The sequence below is a fragment of the Xyrauchen texanus genome, chromosome 6 (genome assembly GCF_025860055.1).
Source record: "Xyrauchen texanus isolate HMW12.3.18 chromosome 6, RBS_HiC_50CHRs, whole genome shotgun sequence".
Lineage (NCBI taxonomy): Eukaryota > Metazoa > Chordata > Actinopteri > Cypriniformes > Catostomidae > Xyrauchen > Xyrauchen texanus.
Window position 1 is genome coordinate 48,879,731 of NC_068281.1, and position 15,468 is coordinate 48,895,198.

The window sequence follows — 15,468 nt, forward strand, 5'->3', positions numbered from 1 at the left end:
AAATAACATGCAAATATCAATGTAATTGTAGCTTCAAAGGCTATGCGTATTTCACCTATTCATTCAGTGATGTAGAGCAAAGGTAGAGTGTGATAGCAGGTGAGCCACACCAAGTTCAGTTGTGTGTGCATACATTCAAAAAAGTAAGTAATTTATTGCTAATATATATGATGGCCTTTCTTCCATAAAACACAAAATATGTTAAACTGAATGTTTGATCTGAAATGTAGGTGGTGCACTTACGTATTTTAGCCCTCACAGATTTACTGGTCCATAGACCTTATTAACGCTAGAGCCATCTTTGCTGTCACAAGGCTGTGACAGATAGACTTACAGTCTCTTCAATGGGCTGTACTGCAGTTTAAAGTGTTTTTGGATCGTTCTGCGGACAATACATTGATAAAATATCTGATCAAGAACATCCAGTATACAAAAAACTCCAGACAACACGAGTTGTTGAAAATCAGATGTGACCTATAGAGATTGTAAGCCTAACCCTCACAGCTCCTTTGTCATTCCCATTAAAAATCAAAGATGGTGCTAGCGTGAATAAGGTCTATGGGCCAGCAAATCTGTGAGGGCTAAAATACGCTCGAGCGCCACCTACATTTTAGATCTGTATATTGTGATGGAATGTGAGAAGAAAATCTTTTTTCTAGTTAGTTCGCAGTGTGTGTGTGAATGGTGAGCTTTAAAGTTGCCAAAAATGCATCAGAGTTTAATGCGTTAAATGTCTTATTAAATGCATGTTGGCACAGTTGTTTTTGCCAGTATATTTTTATGAAAAAGTCAAAGGCAACAAAATTGCAAAAAGACATGATTTTATTAAAAGCTATCCATGGATACCATATTGGACAATTTCAATGAGACTTCACTTTCAAGGATTATTTCTATATATAATGGTCACATTTCACACAAAGCAGTATTTTCATGATTGACATAAAATTCATTACAGTACCAGATGGTTTCAATGGAACTTCCCAGCCTCAAAAAAAAAAAAAAAAAACAAATACAGTCATTAAGCACTGGACAACACCTGGACTCAGCCTGAGCTCTATTTCATAAAGCATAAAATACTTTTATACATCATAGCATGGTTTTGAACCTGAAATGTAAAAAAAAATGCCTCCAGCATTATTGCATCTATGATATTGGCAGAAGGGGCTTGGAAATCACATGATGAACTTTATTAGAGAAACAAAACACATTCTGCAGGTTATGAGCATTGCTGTGTTATTTTCTGTAAATAATGCAGCTGTATCATTTAAGGCATTGCTGCTATGAGATGGCGTCTCTATGAAACTCAAAGATGCTGATAAATGTTGACAGGAAATTCTGTTTTACTTTCCTAATGCTGTAAAGTGACAATTCACATTTAGACCATCTGTGCTGAGAATCAAGCCAATCACTATTGAGAGTTTGTGGCCACATTTAGAGTTCAGTCTGCATGAGCGGGGAAGTTTCCGCTCTTCACAGGTGATGTACAGGGAGTTTAAAAGAGAGCACAAGCCCTTTAGGTCACACACAGCAAATTACAGGACACACTCCGACTGGATGTCAAGCACTCTGAATTTACTGCTGGTAGTTTCCATACTGACCCTGTGAGGAAAGAGACACAAAAGTCAATAACCTGTTTTTCATGTTCCAACATTTGAAATGTGCTCACTAGTTTAAGGCATCTGAAGTACTTTGTCAACATGAAACAGCAATTGTGACCCATTGTTCTAACGTAATGGGATGTATTTCAGAGTCAAACAATACATTTAAAAAGACTTTGACATTTTATCCATGCGTAATTGACTGGATGCTGAAAAATGGGTGCTCCATACCAAAATTAAGAGGTGAATGGGAGCATGCAGTAGATTGTGAAGGACTACTCCCTCCTGAAACATAGCTGTTACACACTTTTGAGGTGGCTTTTTGACTGAGACATTCACCCTTTTTTTTCAAAATCTATTCTTATTTGCTACGGTTACTTTAAACTCTAATTAGGAGCATGACAAAGTAAGCTGTAATAAATGTTTTCAATAAATTGTGCAAAGAAAGTAAAGCAATTCAACAATATTAAAACTCTTCCATTATAATGACAGAAGCTGTCACTCACTGCAGTTTTATACTGTTTAAGCTCACTGATGCTCCACACAGAGTTCTGTACTCTCACAAATGTTCTATAAATGAAGTGGCGTAAACAAAACAATCAATCAATTATTTACACTAGTCTATGCTTTGATTTTAATGGGAGCAATCTAGTTTTCATGTTAATAGTTTTCAGTGCATATTACCATCTTGCAAGCGAACAGTGCAAATGTAACAAATCCAAAATAAATCCAAATTAGCGACGATGCTTTTCGTCGGTAATTTGGATTTCGGATCCGATAAGTACACAAACGCACCATTGTGAGTAAAGAAACATAAATCCAGATCTAAACCAAAACAAACCAAGCTACTGTACAGCGTTCCTCCTCACATGTAAACAGCGCTGCTCTTCCAGCTGTCAGTTCTTGCGCGTTTCAAATGTCAATGCGATTACGTCACACGCGCATACAGCTGCTGACTGGAAGCTAAAAAAAGGACTTAAAAATGTCTCTTTTTCACACCAAAAGCGATCGTATCACTTTAGAAGACATACATTTAACAGCTGGAGTCATATGGATGACGTTTTTGCTGACTGTCTGTGATATGTGGAGCTTCAAAAGAGAAACCTCCATTCAATTGCATTTTAAGGGCCTACACTAAGCTATTTTTCATCAAATCAATCATACACACCTGGGATATCATGAGGGTGAGAAAATAATGAGTGTATTTTCATTTTTGGGTGAACTATCCCTTTATCAGGTCACATAGCTCAGTCATACTGAAGCTTATTTAAAAGGGTAGAAGTAATTTAGTTACTAAATTAGTTACATTGGTCTCCATTACTGATTCTTATTAAAATAGACAATACTAGCGATTATATGCCAACTCTCAGTAAAAGAAAATGATTTATTCCTCAAAAAATTTGTTGTGTAACTTGAATTCACTTTGTAAGGCCCATGAATAAACTCTAGATTAATTGATCATCATGTTGCTTTAAGTGCCACCGTGTCAGTTCATGTTTAGTGAGTGAAATTTGTTTTCACCTGGTCAAATGCATAGGGGCGCTGTGGCTGTCCCTGTGGTGGTCCGGGCTGTGGTGGTCTGTAGGCTGAATACTGCTGCCCTTGATTCTGGGGGTAGTTTGGGTACTGACCTTGAGCACCCTGAGATGAACCTGTTATTTCACATTCACAACACTGTAATAAATCATCCTCAATTAATCAAAATTCACATCAGTATTTATTATCCTTAGTTATTGGACTCAAGTAGATTAATCAATGATCTTACTCTTCCTCCACACACATATAAAATTCAATAAACAGATCACAAAGCTATTTATATGTTCAGCTCAAACGTTTGATATTCAGTGAAGAAAGTGGCTGATTACGATTTACTCTTGATGAATCAGTTTTCTAACCTACACAGCAAGGGTAAACATTTCCTTTTTCCTGCGTTTAGAAGCGTGATTGGCCTCAAGTGAAAGAGTTTGTTGTACGTCTTCACATATCACTGACATTTATCAAAATGTTTACATGGATTTATAGACTAACAGAAAGTCCCTACATAGCCCCTTCCCCTCAAATGGGCAAATGCACGTCAATTACGTATTTTAATTAAAAATGACAAAATGCACCATATACAAAAGGCACGTATGGTTTACACAGCTTTTAATCCTGGGTTATTAAGTCTTGCATTAGCAATGTTAACCCCAATTTGCAAAACTAACAGTGCTTGAATGTTACAGTGTCTCGTTTAGAAACCAAAAACAAATCATAAAATCTCTGTTTGCTTCAATAAATATTAAAACAGATTTTCCACAACAAAGTGATTTTGCTCCAGTGTTCACCTGCTAAAACACTCTGATGCTCTGATCAGCCAGCCAGAGTGTACATGATTAAAATCTGAACTCTCAAAGAAATACTCAGCATGGTTAGAAGAGTTCACATCTAGAATTCACATGATGTTTTCATACATTAATCTGTGAAAGTGATCTAATTCATACCGTATCCCTGCGGTTGTCCAGGATAACCCTGCTGTGTGGGGTACTGCTGCTGTTGTGGGTAACCCTGCTGCTGCGCTGGACCCTGCTGATATGCCTCCTGCTGCTGACCATACTGAGCGTTTCCTACGGAAACACCACAAACATTCATTGAGCAGAGCGAGCCATGAAACTTCCATGAAAACTACCTGCTAAGTAAAATGTATTGAATGTGGCTGCACAAACTCCAGCTGACATGTTTTGTGTTATGGACGATACTGATGTCCTCCTGCACAAGATTTAGGCTGGAAAGACTATTCTTCAACACATCACTGGCATAATGCAACACTAATGCTGTCATAGAGTTGTGACATTCTGGTGGAGAATTTCCTTGTACCACTTGAATTTGATTGATCATGTCAAGCTGATGCAATCACACTTCCTCCATTATACTGCACAGCTGACAAAAGCTTCTGTAGCAGTAAACTCAGCTATACAGACTTCAGTGAGTTTCTCTAAAGCTTGTCTCCCCTTTCTAAATGTAAATTCAAGAACACACTATTAAATGCAAGAATTGCTGTTAAAGCCTTAGCTTTAATGCTAGGTTTCTCTGCAAGTACTTGAGAAGCTGTATGTTTTACACTTATGGTTATCAAGCGCTCATCTCTTAGATATTGAGACAAGGGAATGATTTCGTACCCTCTGGTGCCCCCTGTCCTCCATGACTGTATTGTTCTGCATAGTATTCATCCTGACCGGGGTACTGCTGAGGTGGTCCTAAAAACATACACACGGCTTTAGACAAACCTGGGGCCTGTACCACGAAGCCGGTTTAGGTGTCTAGCCAGGTAAGTTTTAGCTAAGTGTGAGCCAAAGCTGGGATTTTGGAATCACAAAAGGTGGATCAGTTTTTACCAGAATTCAAAGCCATATTAACTTGCAACCCTCAGATGGGCTCCTCTTGAGCAAGTTTTGTTCTGGGTAACAGATCACAAACAGACACTGAATATATCAGCTGTGAGCAATTTGACAGATATATGATGCAATAAAATTACTCCATTACCTAATTCAAAGTGTACTTCACAGAAATAATAAAAAATAAAAATCCACCTATCCCTATACCTTAACCTAACCTAACTAGGGATGGGCATTTTGGTAATCTTTCAGTCCTACATTCTTCACTTTCACTCGTTAGGTTAAGGCTCTCCGACAAAACCCACAAGCCCTTATTTTGCATGAAGGAAAACATTTGAGATTCTCTGTGAAATACAAAATATGTTTCTTTATCATCTCCAAAGAAATGGGGGAAGCGCCTCCTCCTGCATGTATAAAAAAAGAACATAACACAAACTTTCAATTAAAGTGAAACTATCAAAAATCCTTGCTTGTATTTCAAATGGACTTTGGCGTGAACCTCTGCAAACAGTGCCGCATCAGGGCGTTTCAAATCGGTTTATCTTTATGCGCTGCTCTGCTATGAGTGCGGCTGGTCCACAGTTAATTTGAAGTGCTCATATATATGACAAGAACAGAAAATGACCCAAAAAATGCATCATGGAAATCATGGTGTTTCTCTATTTGCTTAAAATGTCCTTTTTTAGGCAGTAAATTAATAATAACACAGATCAAATAAATCGCAGACAGGCGATTATGTAATACAACTTTGTATGGTAAGCCTCAAGGAACTTATGTCATAACGAAATGCAAAGCGGACTGGTACCTCTCCCGTTTTCACATCGCACAAATCAAATCAAACCACAAAAGGACCCACAAATGAACCATACTCAGACCACCTCCTGATGTTGGCTTTTGGGTCCTTTTAAGGGGGTCTGAGATCATTTGTGTTGTTCACATATACACGTTATACTGCTCGGAGTGCTCAAACAAACTAGTTGTAAAATAAATGCCCTTATACACTCTTTCGTTTATCCTAAACCCATACAACAAACGTTAGCATTGCAGCAGCATTTATCACTTTGGTTGCTAGGAGACGTCTGTTGACAATCAAGGTATCGCTGAAAATCTCAACGTAATAAATCTCAATGTTAAAAATAAGGCCCCTCTTTGACACATTTGTGTATAGTTGTCACTAGATTTCAAATTGATAATTAAGGTCACCTTTGAGTACTCGTGCCCATCCCCTGATCCTACAGTACTTCACTTGAAGTTAAACATTGGTGCACCAAATATGTCTTTATATCATGCCGCAAGAAAGAAAAAAAGAGCTAAATGTTATTTCTGCATAATTTCCTCTAATATTCCAAGTGTTCACATTTTAATTACATAATAGTATATTTTTTATAATATAACATTATATCAAGATTTTATATTTTAAACAAAGATTTAAATCAGTTAAATCAATAAGCTTGCAAGTTCTTCTTGTGGACCTATATTTTACTTTCGCATTGATCAGCTATTTGTATTTGAAAGTCCATATTTTTTACAGCAGTCCTCTCGAGGTCTCACAGCAATAGAGTGGTTTCTTCTTGTAGTGCAAATGTCTTTAAATTCTTCATAATTTTACAGTGATCCCTTGTACTTTATACATGTTTACATTCTTCACAATTTCACAGGTATCTATTATGCTATGTAAATGTGTTTACAATTTTCTGTCTTCAGCAGCAAATCGCACCACGACTCATTACTCATCATGTCCATGGTCTTGCAAAATACAATTAAACTCAGGAATGGCATAGAAGGCTTGTATTGAGCATCGTGGTGCTATTTAACCGGACTGGATCTGTTAAGGTTACAGGATGGCTTTTGAGCTGAAAAACAGAGTTTGTTCAACTAGCTTCATGGTACAGGCCTGAGAACTGACTAAAAAAGACCTCATATGATTTTCAAACCTAAAGCAGCATATGAACAAAATAAAAAAGACAGCACAAAGCAGACACTATGACAGACACAACGACTGCTAACGTACCTTGATGTGGTGGTCTGTAGGGCGGCATTGGTCTCTGGCCCATCACATGATTGCCCTGACCCATCATGCCCATGGGGTTCTGCTGACCCTGGTAATGCTGCCCACCGCCGCTTGCAGGAGGCATGTTGTACTGTTGAGGTGGAGCTTGCTGGTGCATTATGGGCCCTTATGAAGCACAAACACAAAATCAAAGTGAGAAAATAAACACGCAACTGGACTTTATGAAACCATGATTTTAGAACTTGTCGTCCACACCTTTGAAAAAGGCTCAAGAAATGGGCATGAAAAACTGTGGAAAGGTGGGAAAGCGTCAGGAAAGTGCCAAGCACAACAACGCGGAGCAGAAAAACAAAAAAGCTAAATTAGGATTGCTTTGAAACTATAGAGCCGCTAAGAGGACAGGGAGTGAATTTCTTTTCTGAAATGTTTTGTGTTCCCACATAATTTTGATCTCTCTGCTATTTTGTGCTCTTGTGTTTTCTGTAGTGAATCTATAGACACATTGGTTTCTACCAATTGCAACTAAATTAGTTAATATATTAAAGAATTCAGACAGGAGCTTAGTTTACACGCAACCAAATAATCGGTTAATAATCTGATGGATAGCTCAATCGGATTGAAAAGCCTTCATGTAAACACCTCAATCCAGAAAAAAATATCTGTTAGCTTGGTACAAATGAAATTGACATCCCATTGAAAGGGGTGGTGTAGAAATAATCTATTTAAAGATTCATATTTGCCACTGTAAAATCCAACTACTTTTTCCAATTGTATTCTAAAGTACCTTGTGCTCGTGCGCAGTGCAAAGCAATGCCAACACTTATTATTAAGTGTATGGGGACATCACTTCCTGATGTTTTAACCATAATTTGTACAGCATATCTACTTTGCCGTAGTGACATTAAATACTACGTGACAGATTAGGAAATTAAATGTTAAGTTTTATGTGAGATGATGCAAAGTGAACACAGTAAATAGCCTAAACATCCTCCTCAAAACTCATGTTAAATTTATCAACCATGGTCAGTTAGTTAACTAAAAATAAAATAAACAACAGCCTATTAATGCAAACAAATAGGTTTTACAAAGACTTTCGGTCTGTCAAATAAAAATGTTAATATTGAATATTCGTTGAATTTAAAAAAGAAATGCACATTTGAATGCAAAAACCGTGCATTCGAATTTTAGGTGTATCAGGAGGCGCATGAGACATGACAACGACGTAGCTGACGCGGTTTGTTTTTGTTAGCCTATCCAGTTCAACCCATTAGTTGCGGCACAGCTGCATTGATAATTTTAAAAATGCTTAAAAAGAGAGTGAGGACTCGGAGAGGATTTTTCTTACACCAAAACATCTTAAAAGTGCTGTGTGGAGCTTCTTCGATTTTTTGAGTATCGAAGGCGAGATTGTTGACAAAACCAACGTCATTTGTAAGTTGTGTAAGAAACCGCTGTTATATCACTCCACAACATCTAACTTGAGAACACACATGCAGTCTTCTCATCCCGAAGAGTACTCTCGAGAATGTCATGACGAGGGGGCATTATTAAAACAGTCCAGGATATTACTGGCACATCGGTCAGACTGAGGACTTGGACTGAGCATGTGTTTTCATCAGCTGAAAACAATGTCAACAAAAACACTCAGCTCTTGCTGCAGATCAAGTTGACCGTTTTTGACAAACAATATGTAGATGTACGAGTGAGTGGATAGTTTCAGAATAACAGTTTGCCATTTTGTGTTAACATAATACATTACCCTGTCTGTTGAAGCATGTTCTCTCATATTACTGATGCTCTTATATGCACTTTTGTTACCTCAATTTCCTTGCATGCACATTTACCAAATTACATTTTATCCATGAACGATTGTCTAAAACCTTATGCACTTTAAACAAAGTCATAACATTTCATTTAAATAAAAAATGCAATGCTTGATTTGATTATATTTGCTCATTGCGCTTATTTGCGTCCTCTTGTGGGCTTAGGAGACAATACAGTACTTTTTTCCCCTCTAACAATGTCTTTAGAATTCAAATATTACTATTATTTAAGTAAAAAATTTGAATTTAGTTTTTCAGCCATTTTGACAGCCCTCGAAGACATATTTATATATTGTACAAAGAGTAACACTGCAAGCACCTCTTCTCTTGCGGTTTTAAATTACTTTTTTCCACTCCATTACGCCTTCATTATTGCTTGGGGATTTTTGCGTAGTGTCCCGTCCACAGCTGTAGCTTAAAATCTCTTATATTGTTTCCATTCCACGCACTCATACGGATCCAGCTCAAGGAACAATCTCCTGACAGTTTAAATGGCCTGGATCACCTACTTGGACTGTCACATATGGACCGTCATGATTTGTGAATGTGGATCTTTTGATCCTGGTCCTGAAGTTTTTCTTAAGTGCAATGCCCAAAAATAATAAAAGCAGGTGGCGCAGCAGTAAATACCTATAAAACTTTGGGGGAAATCAAAAAACGTTGAACCAAATTTTCAAAAGATCTCAACACTCCACACTCATATAAGTCCCCGAGTGTATTAACCTCCCTCACAATCCACTCTGAGCAGCAGAGAGGGGACTGAACACATAATTTTGGGTTCAGCCATATGCTTGAGGCAACATTCAAATAAAAGTCTGAATTAAACACTCTGGACACTTTTGTTCATACAGAGTGCAAATGCGACCTTTGTCAATCAGCCTGTGTAACATATTGAAAAGTAACCTGGGACGCTTACCATTCCAAATGTAGGACTTCGCTATGCCATCAACTTGCTTGAAATAAGAGTGGGGGACATCTACAGGGATTGTAGCTGGTAGTTCAATTTTGGAATACAATTTATTTTAATAAAATTAACTTTCCCAATCATAGATAAATGTAATAAAGCCCACATGCCCACATCGCTTGAAATTTTTTTTATTTAAGGGTCAAAATTAACCAACTAAAATCACATGAATTTGCTGGGAATAAAATGTCCAAGTACTTAATACCCTGTTTGGGCCACTGGAAGACGCCTGGCTGAAAAGCAGTCACTGGGCAGTACGCTGTCAGAGCCAAAGCTTCAGATTTGGACCAAATGACTCTGTATCCTGAGAACTTAGAAAAGTAATTCATAATTCTGTGGAGGCAAGGCATAGATCTAGTGGGGTAGGAGATGAATAATAAAACATAATCTGCGTAGAGTAAAAGCTTATGCGCCATACCTCCCGCCACCACCCCTGGAAAATCATCTTCCTTTCTTATCGTGGCTGCTAATGGTTCCAGGGCAATACAGAACAATAATGGGGAAAGAGGGCAACCCTGCCAGGTGCCCCTGTCCAGAGTAAACTAATCTGAAATTAATCCATTTGTTTGTACCGCTAATACCGGGTGTCTATAAAGTAACTTAATCCATCCAATAACAGTGTTCCTGAACCCGTTTATTTCCAAAATTGTAAAACAGATAATCCCTTTCTACCATATCAAACACCTTTTCAGCATCAAGTGAGAGAGCTGCGACTGGAGTCTGATCATTCGCCACTGACCACATGATATTGATGAAACACCTAATGTTATCAGAGAAGCTACGGCCCAGAATAAACCCGACCTGATCTATATGTATAAGAGTATACATAAGTCATAACTTTACTTAATCAATTAGTCAGAATTCTTGACACTATTTTAACGTCTAGCTGGATCAGGGAAATTGGACGATAACTCTCACACTCACTTGAATCAGTCCTTTTTAAAAATCAGACTGATCCAGGCTTGCGTCATGGTTGGTGGGAGCTTTCCATTCTTTAATGATCCATATAAACTTCTAATAAAAGTGGAGTCAATTCTGCAGCATAAGATCTAAAAAAATTTTTGGTAAAGCCGTCTGGCCCTGGAGCTTTGCCTGTAGGCAAGGCCTTAATTACCTCGCCAAAGCTCTTCCAAGGTAATCTCAGAATGAAGAAAATGTTTTGCTCAATTGTCAGTTTAAGGAGTTCTAATTGTTCCACAAAGTTTCTAATATCTTCATCAGTAGATGAAGATGTGGAACTATAGAGATCAACATTCTTTAATTCTTTAAAAGCATTATTAATATCGATGGCAGTGGTAAATATATTAGCACCAGCAGATTTCACTGAGGGAATGGCAGAAAAAGACTCTGCTTTATATATCTTGCCAAACACTTTCCTGCTTTGTCCCCAATTCAAAGTATGACTGTATTGCCCTGAATAGACAAAACTCCACCTTCCGCAACAATATAGTATTACATCTGTATTTCAATTGGGTCAATTCTCTGAGGCCCTCAGATGACATTCGGTGCTTCAGCTCTGCCACAAAACTTTTTTTCCCTCCCCAATTTGACATGCCCAATTCCCAATACGCTCTAGGTTCTCGTGATGGCGTAGTGACTTGCCTCAATTCAGGTGGCTGAGGACAAATCTCAGTTGCCTCCACATCTGAGACGTCACATCTTATCATGTGGCTTGTGCGCGTTACTGCAAAAGGTACCCGCTATTCTCCACAGCATCCACATTATGGCGACCACGAGGAGGGTAACGAATGTGACAACATCTCTTAACTAAAATGTTTCCAATTGAGCAATCAATAACAGATGAAATGAGGGATATATATATATATATATATATATATATATATATATATATATACACACATACACACAAATCTGTTCTAGAATAAATAGCAGATGGGTTAAAAAGTCTTCAAATATCTGTAAGACCAAGATTTTTATACATCCTGTGAAATGTCAATGTTGCTCTAAGGGGCTTACACACTTTTGCTTCTCTATGATTAAGGATTGAGTCCATCAAAAGATTTAAGTCTCCTTAATAATGATATATTATTATATATCATGAGAGGTGCCAGCGGCTTGCAGCATCCCTTCAAGATCTATAAAAAAAAGCCATGATCATCAGCATTAGGTGCGTAAATATTAGCTAAAATCAACCTTTGCCTCTGCATTTCTGCTAAAACAATAATGACTCTTCCTAATTTATCTTTAATCTGTTTGGGACATTTGAATTGTAGATGCTTACTTAGAGTAATGACTCCCCTGCACTTACTTGAGCCCGTACACCCCATTGTAAAGGGAATATAAATGGGCAAGGAGGTGAGAACCGCCTTGACAATATAAATAATAGTTTAATGAAAAACTTAAGACACAAACACACATGACGGTCAGCTGACAGTCTCTCTCTCTCTCTCTCGTAACACCACCTTCCGCAGTCGGCCTTTATCCCTCTTGGAAACAAAAAAGGCAGCCAGTTTCCTCAGATGGTCAAGTGACTGTTTAGTGAGTCAGACCCAATTGTCTGCAACGTGAGTGTGCAAGATGACTTACTCCATTGACTTTATGAAGGACAATGCTTGCAGCGGGCATGTGACTGTTTTACAGCCAATCTTAGCATTTATTCTCAATTTGGCCAGGAACATCAGTGCAAAAGCGAACTTCTGTTGATGTAAGAGTTTTGCATTCCTTGAATCGATCACGTTTCTCGAACGTGAATTCGAACATTCTAGGAACAAGAAAATGTTTTGTTCTTCCAAGAAAGCTTACCTTTATTTCTCGCCTTGTGTAACACGAGGTCTTTCTTGGATTATGTCAAAAATTTGGCCAGAATTGATCAGGGCCCGTCTCCCTCAGCGGATCGCGGAGCCAGAACTCTGTGAGCTCGCTCGATTTCCAGCTTATGGCCTGTTATGATACGATTCAGAAAGAGCCCTTCTAGGAATTCCACCACATTCTGACCCTCTGCTCCCTCAGGAATTCCAACAATTCGGACATTATTCCACTGGCTACAAGTCTCCATATCTTCCAACTTTTTCCAGATGCGCTCAAAGTCTGCCTTGGACGATTAGTTAATTCCCTCTGATGACTCCAGATAACCGATCCGTTTCTCAACATCCGTCACTCTTATTGCAGCAAGATCCTCGAAGTCAGCAACAACCTTCGTCAGCATTACCGACATGTCCATCAATTGTCGCCGAATTTCCTTCACCTCACTGGCCAAATCGACTTCCGGGCTTGCGAGGCTTCAGCTTGAGCACGTAAGTGTCTTTTAATGTCTCCAGAGCCTGAGGATTTTGAATTCTTTCAAATACTGTCTTCCTAGAACAGTAAGGAATCAGGGTGTATCGAATTCCACCGGTTTATGACACAAAAAGTATTAAAACTAGTAATGTGTGCAGAGCTCTGAATCTCGTGTGGCGCCACACGACTCTCTTATTAAATAACTTTTTTAATGTTTAATTGCTACAGTTGTTGAAAAACTTAAAGCACCGTTTACGCTGTTCTCCATTTAATTTCTGGCTCATGAATAATTCCTTTAAAAGCTTGAAGCAATTTTTACAAGAGACACTGAAGGCCTCAATATTTTATTCGTTTTGTTGCATTTTTGCCTGCCAGTACAAAACTAAGTTAACACAGAACTGTTAATGAAGCTGTTTTCCGCTTCCATTTTGCTTTTTACTTAGCATGTGAGAAACAGGCAAAATAGTTCCATATATTTATGCAATTTTTCAACAGAATAATTTCACGTAATTTCTTTTTTTTTTTTTTTAAATAAGGTGCTGTTTGGTTTGTAATGTATTCTTTGTGCCCTCTTGTGGACATTTTAAATGTATATATTTCATTTACAACTTTATTGCATTTTTGCATCGGTTGAAGCAAAGACATTTTTTTCAGAACCTCCACTAAATTACACGTTACTTTGTTTAGTACCCTTATGTTCAGGTTTTGTAAATCACTGAAATAAGCATTTTCCCTTAGGAATCATGAGAGAATCATAAAATGTATTCTAAGCAAAAAAATTGTGATTCTCAATTTATCCAGAATCGTGCAGCTCAAACATATAAACAAATATTTGTAATCGCATTGCAAAGTTTAGGGGACATTTAAACAGTACTGTACATTCGGAATCTACAATCGGATTGAATTTATTCGGAATGACGAAAAAACAGTGCATGTTAACATAGCTAGTGACAGTAGAGGAAAAGTACCCTGATTAGGCTGCATGTTCATGTTGGGTCGAGGGCCGTAACTGCCCATGGGTTGCCCCTGACTCATGTTCATCTGTCCCTGTGATGGCAAGCTCTGTGAGGAGGGTGCAGTGTGGTTATACACCCCAATGGAGCCATGGCTGCTGGGCTGCATGTTCATGGAGCCACTGGGAATGCTCGGCGTCTGATTGGGGCCAGGGCCCTGTATGGACATATGGTTAGGACCTACAGAAAGCACACAGTCATTAGTGCTGCAGTGACACACAACTTCACATGTCAAGTATATCTCAGTCAAATGGAGAATTTTGAGAGTGAGTGGACAGGAGAGGTTTGATCTGTCTTTACCAGGCATCTGCCCATTCATCTGGTTCTGCATGTGTGGGGCCGGTGGACCCTCTGGGGGCAAACTGTGACCGTGAGGGGGCTGTGAAGGGGCCCCGCTTTGATTCATGGGTATGTTCTGAGTAGGTGGCTAGAGAGAGACAAGAGTCAAGTCAAGTCAATTTTATTTGTATAGCGCCTTTCACAACACACATCGTTTCAAAGCAGCTTTACAGAATATCAGCATTAACAGACGATAAAACTGTAATGTCTATAAAGTCGATTAATCATCATTGTGTAATTTCGATAAAATACGATCTTTAATAGTGTTTAAAAATAATTAAATGATAATTGTATTAATAACCCCAGTGAGCAAGCTACGACACTGATATACGCTCAGGAGAATAATAAACCTGTTTTAGTCCACTTTGTGATAGGGTCTCAGCCCACTATTAAAGTAAACTAGTAATAGTTGAATATTATATTATCGTAGGGGTGGGTGATATGACCAAAATCTTATCACGATACGAGTAATTTTACATCACGATTACTATATATATATATATATATGAGTATTATTTTCTGGAAAACAAATACAAATCAGTTAACATTATAAATAACCATATTGTAAGGCCCATTTTTAGAAAACCTAGTCAGTGAAATAAATACTTTAAGTGAAAACATTTCCTCATATACTTTTCTCTTTATTTAGGAAATGACAAAGTTAAAAATAAAATAAACACTTTAAATTAACCTTACCATAATACTCAATTTCACATTATGCCACATTTCAGTCTATGTTATTGACCAGTTTTATTATAAACGTTCCTCAAGAAACTCAAGATCTTTTCAAAAGCAACAAAAGAAAATATTACATAATTTTAGTAAAAAATATGCAACCAAAATAACACGTCTTGCAGAAAATAAATGTAACAAATATTTATAAACAAAAAAAAAAAAAATACTTTTTTTTTTAATTCATCTTTTGTCTTTCATAATATTATTTAGACTGCTTACTTTGAAAGGTTTTAAAACAGATTCTTTGTATTACCACAAGTGATTATCACCTCATGAACAGTTTGCAGATTACATTTTTCTAATCTGTGTCAGTTTTTGTGAACAAGATGTCGCACCGGTTTTAATAACAGGCTCCCCTTTATTTTCGTAACTTTCCT

At 37.8% G+C, this 15,468-nt stretch overlaps 1 protein-coding gene across 2 annotated transcripts in view; it reads right to left on the reverse strand.

Annotated features, from left to right (window-relative positions):
• Nucleotides 1-815: 815 nt before the first annotated feature.
• ss18 (SS18 subunit of BAF chromatin remodeling complex) overlaps nt 816-15,468 on the reverse strand; it is a 28,826-nt gene continuing 14,173 nt past the window's right edge. Inside the window, exons 4-10 of one of the 2 annotated variants that reach the window (XM_052127913.1) lie at nt 14,318-14,444; nt 13,973-14,197; nt 6,981-7,145; nt 4,754-4,831; nt 4,079-4,201; nt 3,120-3,250; nt 816-1,599 (exon numbers count right to left, since the gene is read on the reverse strand). In XM_052127913.1, coding sequence (XP_051983873.1) covers nt 1,573-1,599; nt 3,120-3,250; nt 4,079-4,201; nt 4,754-4,831; nt 6,981-7,145; nt 13,973-14,197; nt 14,318-14,444 — 876 coding nt within the window. In that variant the 3' untranslated portion in view covers nt 816-1,572. The remainder of the gene's footprint in view (nt 1,600-3,119; nt 3,251-4,078; nt 4,202-4,753; nt 4,832-6,980; nt 7,146-13,972; nt 14,198-14,317; nt 14,445-15,468) is intronic. The other variant, XM_052127915.1, reaches the window with a different exon arrangement.